This window comes from Pyrgilauda ruficollis, unplaced genomic scaffold (assembly GCF_017590135.1).
Source record: "Pyrgilauda ruficollis isolate IOZ18807 unplaced genomic scaffold, ASM1759013v1 scaffold52, whole genome shotgun sequence".
Lineage (NCBI taxonomy): Eukaryota > Metazoa > Chordata > Aves > Passeriformes > Passeridae > Pyrgilauda > Pyrgilauda ruficollis.
In genome coordinates, this window is record NW_024526822.1 from 784,380 (window position 1) to 811,980 (window position 27,601).

The 27,601-nt window shown below is 50.4% G+C and overlaps 1 protein-coding gene across 3 annotated transcripts in view; it reads right to left on the bottom strand.

Annotated features, from left to right (window-relative positions):
• The window catches only part of FLI1 (Fli-1 proto-oncogene, ETS transcription factor), an 87,076-nt gene extending 61,833 nt beyond the window's left edge, over positions 1 to 25,243 (bottom strand). The window contains exons 1-2 of one of the 3 annotated variants that reach the window (XM_041480572.1): positions 25,019 to 25,243; positions 23,128 to 23,209 (exon numbers count right to left, since the gene is read on the bottom strand). In XM_041480572.1, the coding sequence (XP_041336506.1) occupies positions 23,128 to 23,166 (39 nt within the window). In that variant the 5' untranslated portion in view covers positions 23,167 to 23,209; positions 25,019 to 25,243. Of the gene's footprint in view, positions 1 to 11,478; positions 11,853 to 12,993; positions 13,117 to 23,127; positions 23,210 to 25,018 lie in introns of those variants that run through there. The other 2 variants (XM_041480575.1, XM_041480574.1) reach the window with 2 other exon arrangements.
• Positions 25,244 to 27,601: the final 2,358 nt, after the last annotated feature.

Here is a 27,601-nt window from a genome sequence, read left to right on the forward strand (position 1 = left end):
GCCTTTGGTCTGTGGGAAAGCATTCCTGCCATTCTCCAAAGCCACACTGCAAATATGTGCAGGACCCCAAAGGCTGGGAGCTACACCCACCTCTCAGGACAGGCAAAGTTTGTGGGATGTTAATGAAGGACAAGGATGGGAACAACCACTGTTCTCTCTGTCTGTGCCATGGCACTGCAGGACAGGCCTGCACTGAGATCTCTGCTGCTTCTGAACAGAGCCAAAGTCATTCCCAACTTGGGACAGCATTACTGCAACAGGAGCAGAGGAGGCAGGGAGGGAACAGAGGATTTGCTGAGTCCCACGGAGGAGAGGCTGAGGGACAGAGGTGAAGTGCCTGAAATCCTACAGTGGCACCACAACTGACTGAGCCAGGCTGGGCACTGCTGACACAAAGGCTGGAGTCAATTAACAGCACAGAGTTTTCTGATTCACCAGAACCTAAAAAAGCCAAAGCATCTCAATCCCAGGATTGCATCAGGAGGGCATTTCCAGCTGGGCCCTGAGAACAGCATGTGCCACACCAGTGATGCTGAGAAAAGGCAAATCCAGATGGGGTCAGGTGCAGCTGAGGACTAAGGAATAACCAGGAGAAGGAAGGTGAAGGGATCATAAGGGTTTTGTTTGTCCCAGCAAATGCAAGAGGGAGGTACAGCAGTGGTCTGCAAATGCACTGGGGACAGAAGTCCTGGGAAGGGAAAGTGCTGCAGTGGTGCTGGCATGACAAAGGCATGAATCAGTCATGAGCAAATGCCAGCCCCAAGTCAGAAGAAAGTGTCCAAACCTCAGAAGGAAGAAGTTACGGAAGTCCTGTTCAATGGGGAGCAGTGGGGGTGGAAAGAAAATCCTTTACAGAAACCTTGGAGATTTTGAGAAAGGAATGACAGAAGCTGGTCCTGTCTGACAGCAGAGCAGAGCTCTAGAACTGCTCCCACTCTGGAGTTCAAATTAAGTGCCTTAACTTTTCTTCACTGCTCAGGAATTTTGAGGAGGACTCTCCTGTTACACACAGCAGAGACCACACTGGTCTCCAGGCACTGCTGCAGCACAAATAATTCCTCACACTAATGACCAACCATAATTACATCCTTCCTGCAGCAGACATGACATAGGAGAATACCAAAACTGAGAAGCAGGGAGCAAACTGCAAGTTTATTCCATCCATTCCTGAGCAGGCTGTGTCCTGTGAGGATGAGAGCACGTCTGCTCTCACATGCCGTGGTGCAAATCCAGAGGACTTATCACAAGCCAGCTTGAACTTAAGGGCATTGCTTTCCCTTTCTGAAGGGGATGAACTCTGTCCCTTTGTTGAAACCTTTGCCTGCTGCTCTGGGAAAGAATTCCTGGAGCTGTGGAGCTGGGTTTGGAGTGCCCTGTGGAAACCAGGAAAGGGAGAGACACAACTTCAACGCTGACAGACAGAAAATGTTGTCCCTGGCAGGAATGAATTTGGGTTTGGAGTTAAGATTGGATTCACACTTTCCCTGCCACAAAAAGGATCCTATGGGGCTGCATGTGAGTACAGTTTTTACCCAGCCTTGCACACTCTGCTCACACTCCAGAGGATGCAGTCTCACTGCCAAGAGCAGCACAGAGGAAAGGCCCAAGAGGTGCCAGGGCAAAGTCCTGTCCTGCATCTTCTCTGTCCAGTTCCAGTGTGGGTAAGAACATCCTGGACCTGCCCACACTCCTGCTCCCCTTTCTGCAGCCCAGACTGCAGGACAGAACCGTGTCCTGGGAGGCTGGGCCCAGGGTGGGCAGGGCAGGGCAGGAGCTGGAGCCATGGTGAAGCCTTCATCTCCTGGAGACATCTCGGATCTCCAGCACAGTCCCAGCATCCTGGGGGAATTCACCATCACTGGGGTAAAGTTTGACACACGTGAAACTTGCACACACACTTGTCTGGCAGAAAAACAGATTCAGGGGAAATGTGTGCAGCTCAAAGCACCCCAAACCCTGAGCAGGGACCCGTACTCTTTGTCCCTCACCGGAGCTCGTTCCTTCTCCTGTCACTGGAGCTGTTAAAGACAATTTTGGTAATATTTGCAGGATGATACTGAGAGTTCTGCCTAACAAATCACTCCAGAGAGTGCTTATTTTAAAGCTTGGTTGGTTCTAACAAAGTCAGATGTATGAGTTTAGAAATATCAGCTAAATATAAATATTTGTGCTGTGCAAAGATATACATAGGCATATTAAATCTAATTAAGGAAGGTTGTTATGGCTCGTGTCATGTGAATCCTGCTTCGGGTTGGGAGTGTCAGCAGCAGAAAAATTGTCCCTGATGCAGCAAAGTGGCCCTGAAGGTCCTCTGGTGTGGATCCTCAGTGGCCTTGGAAACACCCCCAGCAGCTGCCTAAAACAGCTCTCAGGTTTTTGGGATCAATGTTGAAGGGATCTGTCCCCTTTTCAGCCTGGACTGTATCAATCATTTCTGCCTCTGGTGATTTTTCAGTGGTAAAACCATGGAAGGTATTTAAAATTCACCAGTCCCTGGGCAATTCTGACGCCAGGAACTTGTGAACAGAATCTTTGCATCTCTGCTGGTGCCTTGCTGAGTGACCAGATGCTTCCTGCATTTCATCTCCTGGTTGTTTTTCCTTTTTCCCTTTGCCTGCTTGGATTTTGGGCTCTTATTCCACCTACGTGCCAGGGTTCTCCTTGATGGGAACCTCTGGGGACAACTCCCATAATACAGGGAATTAATCATAGAGCCACAACTTCTGGTTCTAATCAGGAGCCAGTTCTAAAGGCTGAGCTGCAGCACAACCCTCACGGACAAATCCTCCGAATTTAATAGGGATTAAATCAATGGAGTTTTTATGGAAAATGAATTATACTGTAGAGAAATTGTTCCATAAACAGAACACAGCAGAAAAGGCAAAACTTCCTTGATTATCCCCTCGATTTTAGAGTAGGGATATAATTTTCTGATGCCTTTTGCTGGGCATCCCAAAGTGATTTGATTAAAAATGGCATTTCTGACTGTAAAGGTGCATGAGAACACCTCAAAGCAGTGCACAGAAATGTGCAGAAATGCAGTTCTGTATGAGGGAAATTATGTTAATTACTTTCCTGGATCAAAGTAATGCAGCTCTTACTGCTTCCTCAGTCTTGGGTGAGCAGGATTCCCTGGAAACCCTGCCTGCCTGGCCCTGGGTGTGGTGCAGGAATCCTCTGCTGCCTCAGCCTGGTAAAACCAGGGCCTTGCTCTGGCCACCCTTCCGCACCACAGACACATATTCAGGCATGTCCAGGAAACAGCAAAGTCCAGAATCTCCAATCCTATTCCATATTCTGCCATTCCTGAGTGCTGATGGTTTGAGTAAATGAGCATTGGATTTCAGCTGCCTGCTCTGGGCAGGCTGAGTTGGCAAATTCCCTTGGCTCCACACCCACCTGGGTGGCCAAGGGGCTGCACAGCCCAATTTCCCTTCTCCTTTCTAATTCTGCTGAGCTCCTGGGTCTGGATGAAGGGATAAAATATCAGCATGAACTCTTTATACTGATTTCAGTGGGAATTTGCAGATATCCCATGTCTATTCCTCGGAATCAGGCCCAGCTTTGCTCTGAACTCTGCACTAACATCAGCTCTGCACTTGTCCAGTGGATTCTGGTTGTGTTTGAAGGATTTTTATTGGTATCTACTCAGTCCTGCTCTGAGCTCGTGTTCCTCTGTCTGAACAAAGGAAAACAAGGGATCCTTGTCAGTCAAGTGAACAAGAACTTGGGATTTTTGTGCAGAAAATGCCTCAGCTCTGAGATGTGGTGTTATAAAGGATGGAGCATCTCAGCAGAACAGCTGGGGAGAAAGGGCTTTCCCAAGGAAAAGGATCCTCACTGCAGGGCAGGATTTGGATTTTGCCACCATAGGCTGTTCCCTGTGTGAATGGCAGGACTGCAGCCCCTCACAGCTGAGGGAAAACCAGTGCAAGAAGAGAGTAATTGCCCTTCAGGGGAGTGATTTGAAAATAATCCAAATTAAAATATAGTATACAGGGCTGCCAGTTCCCAGTGTGCCAGTGCAGTGACTGTGCATGCTCCTTTTTGGGAGCATTTCCACCACTGGCTCACACATTTCAGGACATAAATTCCCAGGTTCAAATATCAAAGTTCACAACATCAGCCTGAGCAAATCACTGAGACCTCAATACCTGATACTTCAGCAGGACATGAAAAATCCCATGTCTGCAGTGACACACTGAGCCTTTGGGTGAAGAGTTTCCCTTTCTGTTTTACTACATTTTAGCTACTAAAAGCTGCCAGTGGCAGTGGTTCCCTTTCAATGGCACCGAGTTCTTGCCCCTCTGCAGCTGGCAGAGATGAACAGGGCACTGGAGCTCCAGGCAGAGAAAAGACAAGGCAAAGGTTGGATGGTGAGAGTGTGTGCAGTCCCAAGGAGATTGGGAACAGGAGCAGCAGAGGAGTTACAGTTTCCTTTGTTCTGTTAAAAGGAAAAAGGAAACACATCAGGAAACCAGACCACGGAGCACAGGAAGTCTCACTCTGGCTGATAAAAAGGAACTGATGTGAGGTTGGTTCAGATGCAGTTATAAGTCAATCAAGCTTGGAACAACAAGAAGAGATATTCAGAAGAAACCAGAGAGGCAAATTCTGCATTTAGCTGTAAAAAGAGTATTTTAACCTCTTCTAATATTTTCCTTATCTTATTTTTTTTTAAGAAAAGCTGCTATAAAAGCCATTCAAATGAGTATTTTCTCATCCTACAGAAGTCGGTTTCCTGAACTCACCACACCTTCCCCTGACCCCACCATACCTTACTCCAGTTTCTTTCTTTCACTCATCAACCAACTTAAAAAACTGTATTCTTGCTGATTTATCTCTTCCCCTCAGATCAAAACCAGCAGTATTAAGAGGGGCAGTTTTTTTGCTGAATGAGGAATCAGCAGATGAGTAATGAGAGGCTCTGCTGCCTGCTGGGTTATTTTTCACTGCCTCTGGATGACTGACAAGGATTATAATGTTCAGTTCCTGGATGTGCAGCTTTGGCAGGCTGGGCTTAAGGCTTTCTAATTTATTTTAATTGTTTCTCACTCCTTCACAGCTCCGGTAGAGTCCTGGGTTGGTCTATACTGGAAGAACAAGAAGGAAATAAATACAAATAAAGCAGCAAGCTTATCCATGACACTTCCTCTTCTGGGCTGTTTCTTACTAGATTTTAGTGAAAAATCAGGGAAAGAAAGAATGCTGAACACACATGATGGGTTATTTTCTGTACAGCATCCTGAAGAGAAGCAAAGGCTGGAATTTTGCACAACCCCTGGGTGACTGAACCTTCTTCCTCTATTTCCCCTCGTCCTTCTCAGGGCGTTATTCCCAAATTTTGCCCTTGGTGCTGTTTGGAGAACAAGACATTTGTCAGGAGAGCCTGAACCTCCTGCTGCACATCCCTTTGCTTTGGGGCTCTGCCTTGGGCTGAAGGAAAGCTTCAGGTGGGGGAGGAGGGCAGGAGGGAGGCGCCGTTTGTGGTAAGCTCAGTACCAGAGCCAGGTTTCCAGGTGGGTGTTACCGGCGGGGGAGATACACATCAGTAATTATGTGGCCTGGTAATGAGAGGGAGGAAGAAAACAAGCAGAAAATGCATCAACATCTTGAAGGCTTTGGTACCTGGAACTCAGCAGAGCAGGCACTGGCATACACATTGCTGTTCATCCAGCTTGAAGGGTGGTAAGGGCACCCTGCCTGCCCAGGGCACCCTGCGGAGAGAGCCCTGAGTGGTGACACAGCACCCACACCTCGGCTCCACCTCAGACAAATGATTCCCAAGGGAGGCAGAAACCCACATTCGGGGGGGATATTTTAGGTTGCATTTCAAACCCAGCTATAAATGTGCGGCCACAGTCTTCTCTGAAAATCTTTGTTGGCTCAGAAAATGTTCTTGGCCCTAGCCCAGGGCTGTGTGCCTGGCCCCTGGCACTGATGTGCCCTCAGGCAGATCCTTTTAGATGCCAGAGCTTCATGGAGCACCTGTGTTCAGGTGTGCACCAAAGCACAGCAGAGGCATAGGCAGGGAAACAGACCTGCTGTCCAATTCAGGTGAGAGATCTGAAGAGAATTTCACATTTCAGGTGCAAATTGGCTTCAAACCAAGTTGTAGAACTTAACTGGATGTGTTAGACCTGCTTTTTCTAGGGGCACATCCATGCACACCAGGCTTCTACAGCTTTAGGGGTTCAGTAAACCCACAAATACCTGAAACCCTGAAGTTAATGCTCCCCTGGCTCCTTTCATTTCCCTGCTGGTGCATGTTTGCTCTGCGGTGGGACACTGAGGGTCTCTCTGTAAGTGCTCAGGTGAACTCAGGCACAAGGAGACACTTTTTTTTTTTTTTTTTCAAGGGCAGCTGATGAGGGGCTGTAAAGGAACCTCAAACACCTATGGGCTGTGGGGGAAAAAAGGCAGGGAGGTGCTCTGTGCTGAGGCTGTATATTCATGTGTTCCAGACCTAACCCTTCAGAGCAGATGGGAGCTGAACTCAAGAGGAAAATGCTCCTGTAAGTCCAGGAAGGGCAGACCTGGAGGAAATAAACTCTGCTGCCTGCAAACCTTGCTCCAAGTGCCCTTCCCCCAGCACATCTCACCTCTCAGGGTGTCATCTGAGAGCTCACGCTGAGGTGCAGCCTCCCCTGTGCTGCTTCTGATGGTGACCCTGCAAGGAACAGCATCCTGCACCCCACAGAACTGCAGGGCAAGAAATGCTGTGAGCAGAGACAGAGGCTGTTCCTTCCCTCATCTCACAGAAGGAATAGCCCAGAATTAAAATCAATAACTCAAATAAAAGCTTGAAATCCTCAAGACACACATTGCTACTCCTTTGAGTGACCACATCCTGTGGAGGTGAAGAGAAACTACACCAGGCTCTCAGCACCTCCTCAAAGCCTCACAGCAAAACCCCAAGGACTTCATATCCAAGCAGTTGCATTGTTTTGTTGGGTAAAGGTTTTCTTCAGAGAAATCATCCTTTTCTGAGCAGGAAAAAAACCACTACAGCCTTGGAAAAGGCTTTCCCAGTGTTTGCTGGCAACTGGAAGTCAGCACTGAGCACTGTGAGCTGGCAACACCCAGCAGGACACTGGGGCTGGAGGTTCATGCTTCGGCAGGAGATGTCCTTTGCACACAGATCTCAAAGGGAAAATTCCAAATATCCCCATCAAAAAATATCCCCAAAATATCACCATCAAAATATCCCCATCATAAAATCTTTCTAAATGGTTTTTGATGTAGGAAAGTTATTATGCAACATAAACAACTTTGAATGAGGATTAGGGTAGGAGGGAATATTGCTGTTCATGCCCTGGAAATTCCAGATGGGTTTGTTCCAAATTGCTTTTGAGGGACAGCAACATGGAAAGTTGTTGTCCCTCAAATCTTTGTGATTTATTTATTATTTTTCCAATGTGGAGATTAGGAGCCTTGCCCCAGGAGTCAACACCCTTTAGCCAGGAAAGGCCATCCCTCTGGGGCCAAAGCCGGGGCGATTAAAAGGAGCCAAACAGACACGAAAATTGCTCAAAAAGGAAACATTTTCTTAGTCTGAGATCCCCACGGCCAAGTTTGAGAGCGAGAGCAAACGCCTCCAGCTCACAAACGACAGTGATTGCTCCAAAACCCGGCCCCACCCTTTGCTATGGCAACGCCAACACACCAGTCCTCCATTCAAGGACACGGCTGTCCTCCACTTAAATAATGCAAAAACCTCACTGAACATCCCTTAGAGGGGCTCTCTGATGGCCACAACATCAGGATAATTTTATTTTCCTGGAATGAAGGCAAGAGCCACACAAAATGTGCTTTTTCATGAACAGGCAGGCTCTGGCCAGTATATTTGCTTTAATTATTCTCCACACATAAAGTGGAACTGAAACAATTAAAGCAGCTCGAAACCACAGCATTTGTTGTTGTGAGCAAGGCCATGCATGAGCATCGTGCTGTTGATGAGATGTGCCCTTTTCTGATTTATTGTGTGGCAATGAAACCCAAGTCCCTCAAACACAATGCAAGCCAGTCAAAGCGGGTGTTAACCCAAAGAAGATGGGATTTGAATGTCTAGAGGCGCAATAAAAATGTTGGTGACTATTTAAAATTAGTGCAAACACAAAAGTTAGGAGTTTCTCTGGCTCCAATCATCATCTGCCAGTGCTATTGGCAGAATATGAACAGAAGGTGGAAATAACTCAGATTTCCTGCACTTCTTCCTCCACAGAGCTCTTTGAGCATTGCTGCAGGGGGCACTTCCCAAACCAGCCAGTTCTGCTCGCAGCAGGTATTACACAGATTATTTAGAGAATGCAGCAAAAACTGCCACCAACCTCCTCAGCAGATGATCTGATTCTCCTCAGGATAAATAATCCTTAGTGAATAAATACAAATGTGTTCATTTTTGTGGTGCATTGGCTCAGCACTGTCACGTGCGATGTCAGTCAGTGCATGGTGGGGAATGATGACTTTAAATCCCAAGCTGATCCTGTGGTTTATGTTTCTATCCATGGAATTCCCTGCTTGGGTTGAAAGCCTGAGGACAGCTCAATTCACACTTGCACACAATGTCCACATGGGATCCATGTCTACAAGGATCATCCCAACCACATTTATTCTCTGCCCATGCCCTGTTCCCCAGCCTGGTTCTGAGCCCTTGGGACAGCTCAAGGCTCCAGTGGATTCATCCCTTCACCTGCAGCTGGGCAGGTGTGCAGGTAAATTACTCTAGAGAGGTAAAACCAGCAGTCAGAGAGTCATCAAGATCCTTTCTGATAAAAAGATGAAGAGGAAAATACAAGCCTTTCTTGGTAATGCAACCTAAGACAAAGCCAAATATTGGAGACTGCAGGCAAAGGGAGAGATTTGCAAAGTAGGCTGGACCCAAACCCTTGCATCTGCCAGCCTGCAGTCAAAGGTTCCAGCTCAATTAAAACAATTAGTCTGTGCAATAGCATTGCATAGGTTTAAAAAACAGCCACTTGTCAAATTTAAATTGTTCAAGAAGAAAATCATCTGGAGGGCACAGCCCTATCCCAAATCTAGCAGTTGTCCTCTCCAAGGACAGGACTATTTCTGAGTTTGGGGTGGGAAGCGCCTTTCCCCACGCCGGAACTCAGATTTCATCTGGGACCGCCCCGTGTTCTTGCTGTAGATGATGAAAGAACCTTTCTCTGTTTTTCTTGCTCTCCAGTCACTGATGTCCATCTTTCTGCCATATTTTTCCCAAGACAAATGCAGAGCTCTGAGATAAATCAATGCCTGCATGGCAGAGCAGATCTGAGGGCACAATTGCTGTTAAATTGCTTTGCTCTGGATGTGCCCTCAGAGTCACACCCACTCTGCAGCACAGGTTAAAGACAGAGCTCAGCACACCAAAAGCACTGCAGCATCTCAAGCCACATCCTCTCGTGCTGCCCTTCACCTGTGAGAAGCCAGGCGAGGGGGTCTCACCTTCCCTGCAGCCAGTCTCTCTGTGTGGGAGGCTGGCACTGCCTCCAACCCAGTTTTCTGCCCAGCATGAGAATTTGCAAGAAGTCTCAACTAATCCTTTGGGCAGGACAGGAGCACAGAAAGGGGGTACATTGGCAGAGGGGACAAACAGGACATGGGGACCTACTGATCCTGGAACGGCTTGGTAAAGGAGACCAGGAGGAGATCCTGTGTCTGAATCCTGCCTCTGGATCCTGCCTCTGGATCCTGCCTCTGGATCCCATCTCTGGATCCTGCCTCTGGATCCTGTCTCTGGATCCCATCTCTGGATCCTGTCTCTAGATCCTGTCTCTGGATCCCATCTCTGGATCCTGCCTCTGGATCCTGTTTCTGGATCCCATCTCTGGATCCTGTCTCTGGATCCTATCTCTGGATCCTGCCTCTGGATCCTGTGTCTCCCAGCCCCAAGAGTGTCAGGTTCCTGCCCTAGCAGGGTGGCAGGGCAGCAGGGCAGTGCAGAGGCTGCAGAGCAGCCCCAGGGCAGGCCCAGCCCCGGGCAGTGACCTGGGCTGTGGCCGAGTTCCTCCTTTGGCCGCAGCCTCCAGCGTGACTGAGCCCAGCTCGGAGCACGGCAGTTCCTCATCCCCAAACCGCAGCTGGGGGGAGAGCTCAGGGCAGCGGGGACGGGAGCAGCTCCCGGGGGCTCCAGGGGAGAGGGGACAGCCCAGCTCTGCTCAGGGATGGAGCAGGGGACTCATGGTCTGTGCAGAAAAGCAGGTCCACGTGTGCACCACAGCAAAGGCACAGATGGGGAATTTCTGCACTTTCACTGCACAATATTTAGGGCTCCACAAATCAAAGAAAGTTGTGGTGCATTAAATGTATCCTGAATGAGGCCCAGGTTACTTTTGCTACAGATCTGAGGAGGTGGAGGGGGAAACCTGTCTTATTCCAGCCATACCTCCCAAATACTGTGCTTTCAACACTCCTGCTTTCTCCCTTTCTTTCTGACATTCACCCTTTCATTCCCTCTTTCTTTCCTCTTTCCATTTTCTCTTCCTGCCCATCTCCTTCCCTCCCCCTTCTCTTGAGACCTTTCCAAACTGTGCACTTGTCACAAGCTGCAATCTAAGGGAGACAGTTTCAGTTCCTGCCCGTTTGCAGTTCGTTCTACCCAGGTCAGCAAAATAATTTTTTTTTTTTTTAATAAAAAAAAAAAAAAAAAAGAAAAGAAAAAAAAAAAAAAAGGCACTTTTAAGCCGAGCTCGACACCCCACCCAGGCAGGCGATAGGCATCTTTCGAAATCCTCCAACCCAAACACACCCACAGCGTCTCTCGCTTCAAGGCTCCTCTGTTCGAGCGGCTTCTGTTCCGCAGCGCTCCCCAAGAGCCCGTCACAGTCACACAAGGGTCCCCCAAAGCCAGCCCTGTGCTGCCTCGGCTTGGAGAAGCCCTGCGGGAGCTCGGAAGGGCTCGGTTTATCCTTGCAGGGGCTGAAGGAGCTGCCGGAGGGCAGGAGGGGGAACTGCTCACAGCCCAGCAGCGTCCCTGGTTGCTCAAGGCCACCAGAGGTTGGTTATGTTGGTGGTTTATTTGCCTCACCCTGCTTCCCTTTCCCCCAAGCCAGGGTGATGTTTCTCCTCCAGCTCGGGGCTTTTTCCCCGCCAAAAAACCCAAAAAAGCTGCTGGAGGAGCACGGGCGACCACCAGAGCCAGAGCGCCTCGGCCAGGGCCGAGGGACCAGGGCCAGGGACACACGGACAGCGGGGCAGCCCCGAGCCACGCCGGGGCCAGCAGCTGCCGCTGGCACTGCCCCTGAGCCGGGCCCTCCCCGGCCCTCCTCGGGCCCTGGCCCAGGGCTGCGAGCCGGCTGCGAACCCCCGAGCACCGGGGAGGCGACGGGAGAGCCCCGAGACGCGGCGGCGGCGAAAGAGGAGGAGGAGGAGGAGGAGGAGGAGAGAGCCCGGCCGGAGGCGGCCCTCAGCCCCGCGCCCCTTCCCAGAGCCCCCCCAGCCCGAGGAGACCCCCAGCCCCTCCTGCTCCCTTACCTTAATAGTGCCGTCCATCGGGAATAACTTCCAGCCGGCACCAGCAATATTCCACACATTGACCCGGTTTAGCCTGCGACTGACGCCTCCTGAAGTTTTTTATCCTTCTCTCTCTTTTCGCTCTTCTCGCTGCCCTTCCAGCGGTTTTGTTGCTCTCTCCGTACCCCCTCTCCCCCTCTCTCTCCCTCCCTCCCTCTCTCTCGGTCTCTCTCTTTTTTTAACTTTCCTTCTTGCAGCAGAGCGAAAAAGAGACAGTTAACCGGATGAAACGTTTTTTTCTGCTAATTTTGGGAAGTGAAGTCACTCGAGGAGGAAACCTTCGTCTCTACGCTGGTCCTGCCTTCTTGATGAAAATATATATATTTTACATACAGGATATTTGCTCCATTTAGATAAGAAGGGGCAGAACAATAGCCACCTCTGTCACAGCTCCTGTTTGTCGCTGGGACAGCCCGGCCAGCGCAGAGCTTGCCTCGCACCCCAGCCCGTGTTAGCCAGCCTGTGTCATCTCACGGCTTCGTTTAACGTGGAGTTTTGCCTTTTTTTTTTTTTTTTTTTTTTGGCTGGAGCAGCTTTAGCCTGACTCACTGAATTTCCGTCTCTTCCCACAGATTTTTTTATTAATGCGTTTTCCAGTCAACGGGAAAAATTAAGGGGAGAAAACCGTAAATGCAATTCGGTGACGGCAGGCGGAGGGAGAAAAGAAAAAGGCTGCCGATTGAAACGTATTTAAAGCATATTTCGAGCCCTCTCCTTTACGCCTCCCAGCACGGAGCGTGAGCCTGGGGTGCAGCCGCTGCCAGGAGCGAGCGCTGAGTGCAGTAATGCAGGACAGACAGACGGATTAAAGCCAGCCTGCGGATGGGGCTGCGGGCAAGCGCAGGCTCTCGGCCACTCTCGCCCCTTCCCTCGCTCCCACTCGTCTCGCGGGCTGGGATGTGGGGCTGGGAAGGGAGAGCACCGGCATGGATGGTTTTCCGTCCTTTCTTTCAGGTGCCGGGAGCCCTTTCCCAGCCTCCTCTGGCAGTGCGAGCTCCTGGCGGAGATGTGAAACCCCTCAGAGCGGGACGGACACCCCCACTTGATAAACACGTCAGAACCTCACAATAACTATCAGAACAGCCCAATGTGCCGCTCCGGTGCCGTGTCCTCACGGGCACAGCAAACAAACCCCCTCAGCCAGCAGCCCTTGGACCTGGCGAGCCCCTGACGTGCAATCCTCCCTCATTCAAACCGGAGCGAGCGGCACGGGAGAAACGCGCGTTTTCCTTTTTCCGGGAAAAGCCGAACCCTTCCAAAGGACCGGGGAAGTGAGACAATACCCGCCTGTCCAGCTCCCCCGCTCCCCCGCCCTTGCCAAAATAACCACGGCGGAACACATCATGCAACAGCCGGGGCGGCCCCCCGGCCCCACTTCCACAAACCGGGCACGGAGCAGCGAGGGAAAGGAGGCGAAGGCAAGAGGGAAAAGTGCCAGGGCAGGAAGACACCCTGCCCGTCGGCGGAGAGCGTTACCTTGTCCAGTGCCAGTCGTGTCCAGGCTTTTTGTTTCCCCCTGTCTTTAGTCCAGCCACGGGGAAGGGGATGAGGGGAAGCAAAATTATATCCAAAGTTATCCTGCCCTTGCTCCTTCCGAAGGGGAAAAGCAATAATGCCACCAGTGTTTGTCCCCGGCTGCGGCAGGGATGCTTTATTAATACTTTATTTCTCCGAGCCCGAAGCTGGCAGGAGAGAGCCGCAGATCCCCCTTGCCCCTCCCTCCCCTCCCTCCCCCTCCTCTGAAATTAGCCTCATCAATTCAGCTACAATTTTTCAGTTCGGATGCAGACACGGGGCCGAACGTGACCAGACCTAGAGGTTTTTGGCTCGCTGCTTGCCAGCGATTGAGGCCGCCTGCAGCCGGGAGGTGAGGGGGGGGCGCAGGGCCAGCCCGGCCGCCTCCCCTCGCCCCGCGGCCCCGGCCTCTCCTGTCTGCTCCGCGCTCCCGGGGGCTGCGCCGGGTCCCCCGAGAGCAGCACATCTGGATGCTGCTAGCGGGGTCAGGTCCCCCCTTGCCTAGGGCCACAAAACTGGAGTTCAATTAAAAGAAATCACCCTTAACCCTTTGCTTTCCTCATTCCTCTCGCTTTTCTGTGCCCTCTGTCCTGCCCCCCTCCCCGGCAGTGCTCTGGTTCCGGCTCCCCCCTCGGCGTTCCCACACGGCAGGAGACTGCAGCGCCCAGAAAAGCGAGAGGTTAAAGGGAAGAGTGAAACGCATCCTTCCAAAACCCGAATGGTTTCCTCTTTAGACAACGCTCCCCACCGGCCCCGACAAACAACGCGGGTGGGGGTGATGGAGAGGACAGGTTGAGGTTCTCAGCGGCGAAAGGAAGGGGGAAAAATCCCCTGGAAAGAGCTTCTGTCACCCACCCAGCTCACAGGGCACTTTGAGTCGGGGCTACGGGATCGAAGTGGGGGAGCTGAGGATCCGGGAGAGGGGGGGGAACCACCTGAAAACGGGCCCGGGAGAGGAGCCCGACACCCTCAAACCCCCTGAGCCCGACAGCCCCAAACCCCTGAGCCCGACAACCCCAAATCGCCCTGAGCCCGACACCCTCAAACCCCCTGAACCAAACACTCTCAAACCCCCAAACCAAACACTCTCAAACACCCTGAGCCCGACACGCTCAAACCCCCTGAGCCCGACAGCCCCAAACCCCTTTGCCCAGCTCCGGGCTGAAGGTACAAACAAATCCGGCCCCCGCCGCGCATCCCGGCGCTCCCAAAGACGGGAAGTTGCCAAACAGACCCCCCGCCATCCCACCGGGAGATATTTTTGGAACCTAGCTCTGCATTTTGTGGCCAGACGGGCATCGTGACCCGCAGGGTTTATTTTGCGTGTCTGGGGATGACTAAAGCGGAGCTCAGGTCTGGGTATCATTTGAGATACCGGCTCTGTCAGGATGCTCCGCGCTTCTCCTCCTGTGTTTGGTCTAAAGCAGCATTTGGGAGAATCCAAGAGATAAGGGAATGAGCGAAGGTGTTACACACTCTAAAGAGAAGCCGATCAATCTGCTCTTTTCCGCCCAAATAACGACAAATAGAAGCTTTGCATTATTTTTTCTTTCTGTTTTTGTTTTAACCCCCCACCTTCTACCGCAGCCTCCCCCCCCCCCCCAAAAAAAAAAAAAAAAAAAAAAAAAAAAAAAAAAAAACCCAAAAAAAACACAAACCCCAAAAAATCCAAAAAACAAAAACACCAAAAACCAAACAACCTCTAAAAACCTCAAAACCCAACCCAAAAGCCACCTTTGAAGTTATGCCATACTTTTTGGAAAAGGCTGAAATATTCATAACCTCCGGAGGCCAAGCTCTGAATCATCCTAGGTGGTTGTGCCGTGACTCTGGGTATTTATCTGTTATTTAACTGAGTGTTTGACTGAGGTTTTAACTGGTATTTTACTGAGTATTTAACTATTATCTGAGTTTTTAACTGTTACTGCATTTAACCAAGAAGGAGGGAGTCGAGACAGGCGGGGCAAAGGCGGGCACGGGGCTGAGCAGGATCTGTTGCCACTCTGGCTCTGATGCTCGCCCTTCGGATGCACATGTACGTACAGCAAAGGAATTAGGATCTGTTTCATGTGGTCACCGCCAGACAGTTGGAAAGTCATTTGATCTTGGCAACCACGGAAGATTTCAAATGCTTACATCGGGACAGGCTGGTAGAAATCAGTTACTCTTCTATTGTTATCATTATTATTATTATTTTTCTATTTCACTTCGTTAACGAATGGAACGGAATTGTCGAGCAGCCTTGTTAATTAGCTCAATATTGATCTCGGGCGCCTGGCACGTCCCCAGCTCCTCTCCCCATCCTTAGGGCTGGTCCCAGCGGCTGCAGCCCCACACGGAGAAGGTGAAATCGGCGCGATCCGAAAGGAATGAGGAGCCACTGGGGGGATGTGGCCTGGAGCTGTTTCGTGCCCAGACCCAAAGGAGTTAACCCTCGGTGTAGCTCTGTGCCAGTCCCTCGCAGAACCCCTAAGATTTGGATTTTCTGTCTGTTACCCACACGGGATTAGCGGGCATCACTGAATAATTGAAACCGTCCGGTTATTCCCTAGGAACAAACACAATGAAAGCCTTCCCAGCCCCATTGCAGGCTGGCAATCTGATTTTCCGAGAAGGGGAGAGGGGATTGGCTTATGTCACCCTCTCTGACCCCAACAGCATCAGCTGAGCTCTCGTTGAGCCCAACCTGGAGCTGTCACTGTGAACTAACGCGGGGATAGGGGACAGGAGCTCAAAAACCCCCCAACATCCACGCCCTGGCTTTGTGGCCAGAAAGAGCCTCATTTCCCACTGAATGTGACCAAGTGTCCCCTTTGTAAATCGAGCTTTCCATCCACGCGTATTTACAGAGCCCGCGCGGGGTGCACTGTGTGTGTTATATATCTGATAATACCGCTTTACACACAGCCTGCCATGCGTTCTGTTCTCTCTGAACGTAGGCACAATTCCCGTCATTCTGGACTTGCAGGGGGCCGGAATTTATCCCGCTCCAGCCTTCACTGGAGGGAAACTCTCCCTCAGCTCCAGGGAATGTTTAAAATCCCCGGCTCTGACTTTCCTCTGGCACTGACCCATCGCAGAAAGAAAAACGCGACGTGTTTGTTTATTTTCTAACCCCACATTCTTACTAGCAAAAAGTCCAAACTGCAGCCCTGGGATTTGATCCCCCGAAACGAATCCAAATTTTAGACCCAATTAATTGGGAAAACCTCAGCTTTTCAGCTGCAGCAATAAAAGGGAATCGGGAGAGGAAATCAGAACTGAAGGATCGGGCCCCTCCTCCCGACAGGAACAGCCCAGGAGATCTGGAAGCTGAAGCCGGGAAGTTATTCCCCGCTAATCGGTACTAAGTAAAACATAATGTCTTAAAAGTGGGGTGGAGAAGATGCAGGAGCTTTGAAGCTGCATGGCAATGAGAGGCGAGCGGGGCGAGCCAGGGGTGTCCTGGATGCTTTTATTTGAGTTCCATGTCCCAATAAAACAGCCCCCGCCCTCCCTCCCCCATCCCGCAGTTATTGAAAAGCTGAGGCACAAAAAACAAAAATACTGAAGGCCAAAAAAACAGACTGCAGTGCACTAGCTCCGAACGTCTGGCCCCTCGCTTGAGGCCATAATTAATTTGAGATTTATTTTTATTGGAGAACTCAGTCTCGTCTGACCTTAGCCAAACAAGACTTCAGCGAGACCCTTGATGCGCTTGAATGGAACAGAATATTTCTCTCTAACTTCTCTTCAGGCGGCCGTGCCTGCTTTGAATTTGTTCCTCAGACTTCATATATTTGGAGATTTACAGGAAAGATTTAAAGCATTTTTCCCTTAGCATTCACTCTCTATTTTCTTCCCTTTTCGATCCCCTTTCCCTCCACACCTCCTCTCTTCTAACCGCGGGGCTGGGAGAGCATAGGGAGGGCTGGAATACAAAATTCCCTGGATCCAGCATATGGGGAGGGGGGCGTTTTCCCTGTAAATTGGGAAAGAACGGAGCCATTAAAAGGTCGCAGAGCTGGGGAGGGGGGTTGGTTGCTGCTGCCTGAAGACGGAGGTCACTGGAAAAGCTCGTCCCTTGTGCCCGATTTATTTTAGAAAGCTCCAACGTGCCACAATTCCAGGAGAAAAACAACTTTTCTCCCACCTCCACTTAAATTCAAGCCGCGTCTTGAAGGTAAAGAGGGAAGGAGCAATGCCAGCTCTTCCCTACGCAGCGCGGGGCTGAGCACGGGAAAGAGGCAGGACACGGGCATATGGAGAGGGATTTTTCTCTTTAGAGAGATCTGTGCAAACAAGACCCGAATCCTTAAAAAGTAAGTTGTCATAAGGTGTTAATCAACGACTTGCTAAAAGTCCGACAATTTAGCAGCGTTTGTACCCCGAAAAATGGGTGTTAAAAAGGGAAAGAAAGAGAAACGACTGGGTATAAACGTAATTAGTGATCACGGAAGGTGAGTGAGAAGGAGCTCACAGCGCCCACAGCAGCTCCTGCCCCCGAAGCTACTGCAGTCCCCACCCTGGAGGTGCCTGTCTCCTCCTCCCGAGCCCGGGGGAGCATGACTGGACCTCTCCGGGATGCCAGGAATGGGAAAAAAAAAAAAAAAAAAAAAAAAAAAAAAAAAAAGAGAAGCGGATAAAGCGCTGGAGGATGCACATCAGCACCCGGAGCGGAGAAAAACCACTCCAGGGAGGCTTTGGTTCTTTGGTTTTGCCTTTCCTGCCGGGCTCAGGCTCTCCAGCTGCTCCTGGGGCAGGTTTCTGCCCGCTCCACCCGCGCATCCCCGAGCACCTGCGGGCTGACCCCGCACGGGTCCCTGTGCAGCGCTCGGTGCCCCGGGCACCAATCCCGCTGCAAAACAAACGGAATCCCGGGATATTCTTTCCTGGCAACCTGTCCTGTGCTGCTGTTCGGCGAGAGGGGGACGTGTCTGTGCCAGAGTTTGGCAGCGCCCGCTCCAAAGAAACCTCCCCTGTTTTGTCCTTAAAATAAGAATTTACCCCCTCTCTCTTTAGGGCTTCTGTAAACTTTCCAGGCGGAGGGAGAGCAAGAACAAACCCAATATTGTTCCCAGCCACGCAGCCCCTTTTCCCTGCATGAATATCCTTCTTTGTGCTGCACCACAAACCTTAGGGCTGCCTTAAACCCGGGCTTAAAGCGGGAACCCCGCGCTTGCACTGCGGATCCTTCCCGAGCAGAATCCGTGTCCGTGCCCTTCCCGAGGGCTGGAGCAGCCGGACTGGGGTCACTGCAGGCACGGCAGGGCGAGAGAGGAAACGCGGGGGTGACACCGGCACAGCCGCTCCTCTCCGCCCGGGGCTTCCCTCCTTCTCCAAGGGACCTTCCCTGCGGGGTCTGGCCCCTGGAGCAGGAAAAGGGCTCCAGGAAAAGGAAAGGAGCTCCAGGAGAAGGAAAAAGGCTCCAGGAGCAGGAAGGAGCTCTAGGAGAAATAAAGGGGCTCCAGGAGGAGGAGAGTGGCTCCAGGAGCAGGAAAAGGGATCCAGGTGCAGGAAAAGGGATCCAGGAAAAGGAAAGAAGCTCCAGGAAAATGAATGGCACACCAGGAACAGGAAGGGTCTCCAGTAGAAGGAAAGGAGCTCCAGGAACAGGAAAGGGGCTCCAGGAGCAGGAAAACAGTTACAGGAGATGAAAGGCAGTCCAGGAGCAGGAAAAGGACGCCAGGTGCAGGAAAGGGCTCCAGGAGGAGGAAAGGAGCTCCAGGAGGAGGAAAAAGAGCAAAGGAGCTCCAGGAGCAGGAAAAGGGCTCCAGGAGGAGCAAAGGAGCTCCAGGAGGAGGAAAAGGAGCAAAGGAGCTCCAGGAGCAGGAAAAGGACTCCAGGAGTAAGGGGCTCCAGGAGCAGGAAAGGCAGTCCAGGATCAGGGAAGGGCTTCCAGGAGCAGCCAGGAGCTCCAGGAGCAGCAAAAGGGCTGCAGGAGAAGAAAAGGAGTTCCAGGAGAAGGGAAGGAACTCCAGGAGCAGGAGAGGAGCTCCAAGAGCAGGAAAGGAGCTCCAGGGGCATGGAAGGAGCTCCAAGAGAAGGAAAGGAGCTCCAGGAGAAGGAAGGGCGAGAGGCTCACCCCGTGCTGGCTCGGGGAGGGCAGCGCACGGGAAGCGAAAGCAGAAGCGCTGAGTGTGCGAGGAGGAGGCGATAAAGGGGAATGAAGCGTTTGCATGTTGCCCAAGGGCAGAGAAAAACGAGGGTGAACAATGAATCCCCAAATGATCCTTGTGCCGCTTTACACCTTCTGAAAGCACAGACTGGCGGGGCAGGAGGGGAGCGAGGGCTGCTGTGACCTGCAGGAGCTGTCACAATGGTAATAATTAAAAAATCAGAATTCAGAGGTCATGTTGCTTTGCTTATGGCTCTAATTCTTTCCATATCCCTCCAGTCAGGATTCCAGTGCTGTCTTCTTTTAAAATTTAATTTCCCAATTACATTCCATGTTTCATTCTCTAAAGTCAAGTCCTTGTGTTAAGATGAGATTAGCACCCTCTGATACACTGTGAATTATTAAATATTCGCAGATCAGCCAGTCCCTAATGGTCTGAGGAATAGAAATCCTTCAACAGTTATGCAGAATAAGCCATGAAGGATCAAAATTATTTTTCTATTTCTACTTAATTCCCAGCCCTCCATTGAATTAAGGCCCCTACAGGAGGTGTGTGTAAGACAGAAGCTTGGGCTCCCCTGTCGGGAGCTCAGTGGGGTTGGGTTCCTGTGTCAGGAGTTCCATGGGACTGGGTTACTCTGTCAGGAGCTCTGTGGGATTGGGGTCCCCTTTCAGGAGTTCCACAGGATTTGATTTATGTGTCAGGAACTCTGTGGGATTGGGTTCTCTGTTGTGTGGGATCTGTTCTCAGTGCTCTCGATGACCCCTCTGTGCTGTGATGGAAATAGAGGTTACAGCCCTGAGCTCCAATCTGTGTGACTCCACACAAAAATCCTTGTTAAAACAAAGCATTTTAGATGAAATCCTCCTCTGCCTCCTGCAGCTCCCTCACCTCACCTCACCTCACCCCTCAGCCTGCTTTTGGAAAGCCATGACAAGAACCCTGTGGCCTGAAGGTGTCCCAGGACATTTGGTGAATTTTTTCCTCCTGGGATTCCTGTGCAACACCCCGTAGGTGTGTGGCACACCCCGTACCTGCCCCCTCTGGGCTCCAGCTGAGAGACAACGCATTTTCTGTCCCAGGCACAAAGCAAACCTGAAGTGAATGCACACTGTCCATCTGTTGGGGAGGATTTGTAGAAAAGATCAATCCCCATCTCTCTTGTTCTGGTGGGGGTGGTGTAAACATCCCACAAAAGTAACAAAGAAAATACTTCTACCTTCCATAGGACAGCACATAAGGCTTGGTGGAGAATGAATGACATGAAAAAAAAATATAATAAAGAGAAGGAGGAGAAGGAGAAGGAGGAGAAGGAGGAGACGGACATAAAGAGAGAGGAATTGGGACTCAATCATCTCTCAGTCTTCTGCTTTTCAAACTCAGTGCTTCCCAGAGCTTGGGAAGCCCTCCCAGGTGAGGCTGGGGCAGCAGGAAGGGCAGGAAGGCAGGGGGGTCTCAGTGGGACCTGGTTCAGCTGCACCCACACTCGAAGATGGGGAGAAGCAGCAGCAGAGGGTGGAGGTGGTCAGGGGCACTGAGCTCACTGCACAGGGAGAGGATCCACAGCCACACTTGCACTGCCTGGAGCATTCATCAATCCCAGCCCTTCTGTGAACGAAACAGGCACTGTCAGAGCCTCTCTGCTGCCTCTGGGTGCATTTGGGTCACTGGAAGCTGCCACCAAACCCAGAGGGGCAGAGATTAACCTCACCCATGTGCTTAAGGTTCAAATTCCCTGAATTTCACCACGTTCCCATCTTTATGAACGGCTCTAAATGAGCTGCCCAGGCACCTTTTGGTCCCGCTGGGACAGAGCTGCCCAACTCAAACCACTCAGAGCCAGTGGCAGACATTTCCTTTGTCTCCAGAGGATTTTGGTTCAGACTTCATGGAAATCCTGTTGGTGTTTTTAAGCACAGGAATAAATAATTTCCCCAGTGCCATTGGAGTGGGAGAAGCTCTGCAGACAACACAGCAGAGACAGTATCCTTGCCCAAAATACCCTCAGCTGAGGAGGAAGGGCTGTGGCAGAGGCAGAGTCCAGCACCCCACAGCTCATGCCTCTCTCCACACTGCGAGTCCCACCTGGGGAGCTCTTCCTGGTGGACACAGCACAAACTCCTGGGAAGAGAACCCTGTCCCAGCCCTTTTCCTGCAGGGCTGCCCTGCCTGAGGCTGCCCTGACACAGCCGGGGACAGGCTCCCCAGTCCTGCTGCCATGATCAGTTTTTCAGGCCTGGGGCTCACTTCCATGGTTCCAAAGGAATTTTGCTCCCAACAGGAGCAGCCCTGGATATTCCTCCCAGCCCAAGGCAGTGACACCACTCCAGAGGGTGCCTCAGGGCCTTCCTCTCCTCATTGCAGTCAGAGCATCCCGGGCATTCCCTGCATGCCCCGACTCCGCTGGCTACAGCCAGTCACACACTGGGGAACACCTTCCTGTGCTGCAATTCCGAGGGGATTTGCCTTCCCCAGACTTGAATTTCAGCTGTTTTCCACAATTTCTGTTGTTCCAGAACCTGATCCAGAGCTTTGCAAATTTACTGAACAAAATTACCTCATCAACTTTCCCTGAAACACCAAGATGGGAGTGGGATTTTGGGGGATATCAGCCCGTGGGGAATCCTGCCCATTCCTGGTTGGGTTTGTTGTAGTGATGTGGAGCAGCTGCACAAGCTCAGCCAGTGCCACACGACCTGGGATCATCCCAAGCTTTCTTTTCCACTGCTGATTGTCCCACAAGTGCCCAAACTGAGCCATGACATCGGGATTATTCACAGGAATTGTTCAGTGGGTCATCCCCAGTAATCCTGGAGCACAGATCATTGAGAGAGGGAAAGGGGAAAAAAAAGAGAGACCAAATTCCTGTAATAAATTATTCATTACAAATTATCCACCCAGCTGTAGTTAACACCCTCCTGTGTTTCTTCAGGGACAGGAGAGGCTTGTGGTTTAGATTTTCCCTAAGTGCTGCTGCATGCAGGGTTTGCCTCAAACGTGTAACCCAGATGTCCCAGGCTTGGTTTATTTACATTCTTGGGAGCTGTTGTGAAAAAAACCCCTATATGATGTCAAATATAATATAGAGCTCAACTGAGGTATAAAGGGACAAGGCTGTGCCAACCCTGCTTTGGTTTTTATTTTAATCTTTAAAAAAGAGGCAGAAGTGGCCCATCAAAATACATTGTAAGATCTTTTTTTTTTTTTTTATAAATAAATAAATAAATATATAAATGCAAACAAGTATTTGAAGTGCAAGATCTGGTAACATCAGTTAAAAATCAAAACAACTGAAGATAATTTTCCCACCAAATTGCATGGAAACATTCAAGCACAGAAAGAAATTTCAGGAACACAGAAAGAAATCCCAGTGTCACACAGCACTGCCGGGTGTGACAATCCATTGCTGAGAGAGATGTTTGCCTTTAACTCATTCAGTATTTCCCCCCTCTAAATCCATTCTGAAATGGACCTTTCAGAAACCACACAACTCCACAGATCATCTTGCACACAGGGCTCAGGAGCTGGCACGGCAGAGCAGAGAAAGGAAATTCAGCTCTGGCTCAGGGCTAAGGGGGGCTGGGAAAGCAGAAGGTTGGAAGGAAATGGAAGGAACCACGGTGCCAGCTCTGGGGTACAGCCCGGGGGCAGAGCCCCGTGGGTGTGCTGCTTCCAGAGCAGTAAACCAGGACCACACTGGAGTGAAACACAGCCTGACCACAGGACAACCCAGCAGCAATGAAGGGCAAAAAGAGAAACCCACTTGAACTCATTGTCTGTCCCCAGTGATACAACTTCTGACTCAACCCTGCACGTTTCCAAAACGATAAATTTGATATTTCAGTCTCTGACCCTTCTCCCACTGAAGACCAAGGGATTTTTCTTCCTGCTAAATTCAGTAAGAAAGGGAGTGAGATTTTCAACCAATACAAATGACTGAATTTGGGAGGATTGTAAGTTTTGACATTACCTGTTTAAAGATGCTGTCATGTCTTACCTTGACGTAAGACGAAGTGTCCGGTACAGTCTGAAACATCCTTACTTGTTTGTTAGATATATTTAAAGGTCCTAAATTTGACCTGAAATAAATCACAAAAATACTCCCAGTCATATATTTGGGTGTAGAAAAATAAAGGAATAAAGCCTGGTCTAAATAATAAGATTGGTAATAAAATATAGAGGGGAATGATCAAGCATTTAAGTGTTACTTTTAAAGGACAGAGAACCACATCAACACAGTAACTAGAATCAAGTAAGAGACCCACAGAGCAGGGGTTTATTTCTCTTTTTTAACACCAGTTTGGTTTTTTCCTTTGGATTCTCCCTCCTCCTCAGGAAAAGAGCCTTCTTCACGTTAGACCAGAGCAGAGGGAAACGTTTGACATTTGATTAACTGAATTTCTTAGCCAACAATTAAAAGCCAGCTGAAATACTCGTGTTTTCATGTCGAGCCTAGTTAACCCCATTGACTCGTACCCCGAGGTTTCCCCGGGCTGAGTGAGGGGCAGTTGCCTTTCCTGGCTCATTGAAACCATCCCGAGCCATTAACCCGCCGGCCCCGACTGATTTAAGGAACCTTCCCCACCAACAATAATTAAACCATAAATTCAAAAATACTCCGAAAGGGAGCATCGCTGCAAATATTAAAAGAACTCTCGGGGTTGTCAATCCCGTTTCTGTTTGGGGTCCTGCTCAGACTCAGGGCACCCCATGTGTTTTCCTGTGCTCCCCAGACTCGATGAGCCCCCGATGAACCCTGGGGGTTGGGGTTTTGTGCCTCCAACCCCCAGATCGTCACTGCAGAGACGCGGAGATGAACGACGACGGTGCAAAACGTGATGCTGTGTGGGAAAACAAACCCGCAGCCACCAAAACACCCGACAAACCGATTTTATTGGTCCTCCCCAACCCTCTCAGGGTCTTCAGCCCTTCTGGAACGCGCCAGAAACAATTAGCTAAGTGTAATTAGCCAGTGTAAGTGGTGAATCATTAAGAATCACACCCCTCACACATCCCCGCTGCCGCTCTGGGCTGTTTTCCGGGGATGGAAGGAAGAGTGAGAGATGCAGCGGGGAATTCCCGCAGGGAAGGGACCCGGCGGACGGGAAGGATGCGCAGGAGCCGCGCAGCCCGGCTGCCGGGCTGGGACTTTCTCCAGGCTCCTGAGGAAAAGCTGTGGGGTCCTGACGGCTTGTCCCGGTCTGATCCGAGCCAGCCCCAGGTTAATTACAGACCCGCGTTAATGAGGCTGAGACCCCGCAGAGCCCGGGGACACCCCCGGCCCCTGGAGCCGCGGAACCTTCCGTGGAGTTCAGGGAAAGGAAAAAATAAATAAAAACAAGAAAAAAACCCCCACAGTCCAACAACTGGAAAATAAAAGCTCGCTATCTGCATGTAACCCCCCTTTAATTGATTTTTAAAGTATTTATTGCCCGTCCAGCTGGCACGGGAGGGCAAGCGGCTCTAAGGCGGACAATGTGTTTCTGATAAGTACAATTCTTTTTTTTTCCTGTCGTCCTCCCTCCTAACACATTCCAGTTTCTTTTGCTTCTGAACTTGCCACGGGGGGTGGGGGCAGGCAGAGCGGAGGGACAAGGTAATTTTGCCTCGCCAGTAAATTTTCTGGGGTCAAGGATTCCCATATTGGTTTTCCCCGCTCTCCTCTTTACCCCTGATTAGCGTCCCCCCCTCCGCTCCTTTACCTCCCTGTTGTAATTACGCCTGTGCATGTAAATAAATACATCTGCATATTTTGGAGCGGTTCTCAAAGCCTGCAGCGGATTATTTATCAATCGGCTCGCCCTGCCAGCGTCAGCCGCGATAGAAAAAGGCCTCTTAAACTACTTTTAGAATCGCTTTTTCTTATTGCTATGGTTGAAAAGACTCACCTTTTAAAGCCTTTCCCCTCAGCCAGTGGCAGAGCAGTTTGTAAAGATCCAGGGTGAGACCAAGCCCGAGCTCCCCCCCAGCTGCGGAGCGCTGCCCTTGCCGCTGCAGTTTTGCGGGGAGAAGAGAGATTTCAACTTGTTGGATCCAAAGCAGCGCTGAAGTTAAAATTCCCAGCCCATCCAGACAGGCTGCATCAAGCAGGCATTTCCTCAGGGGGCTTCTGTGCTGCTCGCAGCTCCAGGACGTGCTTTGCTTTCCTTTGCCTTGCTTCTCTGCCCTCGACTTTTCATTTGATTTCCGTTTTCCCCCCTTATCAATATTCCAGCTGTTCCGTCAGATTATTCGTGGCCATGGGGCCATCCTTGCCTCTTGAACCCTCCTGGCGCTATGAGCGACTTTAAACAAAACTCCAAAAACAGAAAAAGAGGGGGGAAAAAGGTGGGGGGGAGAAAAATCACAACTTAAAAAAAAATATATATTGCTGAGGAGTCAAGCCGAAAAGAGACGCTGAGTGGAGCTCAAGTGCTACTTTAAATCCCCTTTTTAAAATAAGGAAGTTTCAAATATCCGTTTTTAAATCATCGATCCTTATTTTGAGGTTTTCTTTCCTGACTATTACCTAGAAAAGAGTTAACCCAAAGCATGACGGAGCACGCTGCAGATGCACAGGGCTGGGAGAGCGCGATGGAATCGGCTCCAAACGATTCTTTTGGTTAAAGAATTCCGCATTTCTCCCAGAGAGCTGAAATCTCCTGCTCTTTTCAGCTATTTCACAAGAGCCTATCAAACAGTAACGTGTTCAGGAGGGAAAGGAAACACATCTTCAATCCAGGGATGGTTTTTCCCCATCGGAGTCACGTTCCTGGTGCATTTTGTCATCTCAGAAACCTTCACAGACAATATTTTGTGCTAACCTGGGCAAAAACTTCCAGGGATTTTAGTACAACATCAATTTTAAATGCAACCCTCAGAAGGGTTACCAAAACTATTTGGAAAATGTTCTTCCATTCTCTATTCTCTTTCTCTCCTTCCCGGCTTTGCCCCAAATTCCAACATATTGAAACATTTTTCTCCTTAATAAGAGGAACATATAAAGTGAAGGGGTGAAAGGGCAACCTGGGAGCCGTGCCTTGAGCTCCGCACACAATTTACTCCCTGGTAGACGAGGCGTTTAGCATTCCTCCCAATTTCCAAGGAAAACAGACTCAGACCTGGACTCGGCAACCAGGGACCTAGCCACTTTTTAATATAGAAATTCTTCGGATTCTTTATTGTTATTTTAATTGTTGTTGTTTGTGGCGAGAGAAGCCCTTTCCCAAGGTGAGAGGACGGAGTTTTAGGGAGACGCTTCTTTGGGATGGAAGGAAAAGCAAAGAGACAGGAGGGACAGGAAGGTGCGCAGGAGGGAAGGGATCGGGGGAATAATCAGGACAGAAAGGGAATAGGGAAAAACCCCTCGAAAATCAAAAGCAGCGTTGTCATCATTAAAGGCTTTTCTACAATCGCGTGCACGGGGTTAAAAATGCTCCTTCCAAGCCTTAATCTCATTATTCTGCGAGGATGGGAACAACTCTGTGCCAGTCGAGCCAGCCGGGACCGCACGGGCTCACGTTTCAAAGCCATCGCTGATTCTTTTCTCACGTTTCCACGTGTGAATTACACAGAGCACGGCTCGGGAGGAACCCGAGGCTCCGCTCTCGTGTTCACTGACGTCTCTTCCCGTTTTCCCGGCGGGGCAGGGTACCCGCGGGTGCATCTCTGCCCCGTTCTCCTTTTCCTCTTATTTTCCTGCACTTTTAAAACAATCTCAGCCTGGGTCCGGCAGGGAGCCCTGAACACACGCACAACCTGGGATGAAAAGTCCTTTAAAGGTTGGCGTTAACAGGAATTTGGGATGTAAAGCACTCCCAAGTTCAGGAGAAACGCCTGTCCCGAATCCCGAGCTGGGTTTGCTGCCCCTTGTAACCAAACCCCAGAGCCGAGGGGAAAAACCCATACGGCCAGTTGCAACCATCCTGGGAGCTTTACTAGCCCAAAAGAAAATTGCTGGCAAATTGGAAACAGCTGTAGCGTCGGAGACTGAAAACCCCCAACGCACCATCCCCCTGCTCCTGGGCAGGGAAAGTCGCAGCAGTTTTGTTTACACGAACATCTCGGAGGCAGAGCCCGCATTTCAGGTTTTCCTGCCCAAACCGGGGGTGAGTTGTTCGTAAGCGACATTTCAGCGTCCATCAGCGGCCGCGGGTTTTTAATGATGCCGATGAAATCCTTCCCTCGGCTCCCGACCCTGTCCCTGTCCCCTTTAACGGGGTGCGAGCGACACAAACCCAGCGACTTCCACCCCACAAAGGGATTTATCCCGGGCACTGACAAGTGCCGCCTTCCCACCAGCTCGGCAGACAATTGCTGCTACAAACGGAAAGGTGGAAAAGCTCCGAGCCCTGCAAAATGTGCTCTTTTCATGTTTTCTATTTATTAGCTACGTTAAGAGAAAACAGACTCATATGAGTCCCAAATGGAGGCAGGGTATTAAAAGAGGCATGTGAATGCTCCAGCAATTACAGCTGAATTTGATTAAAAAC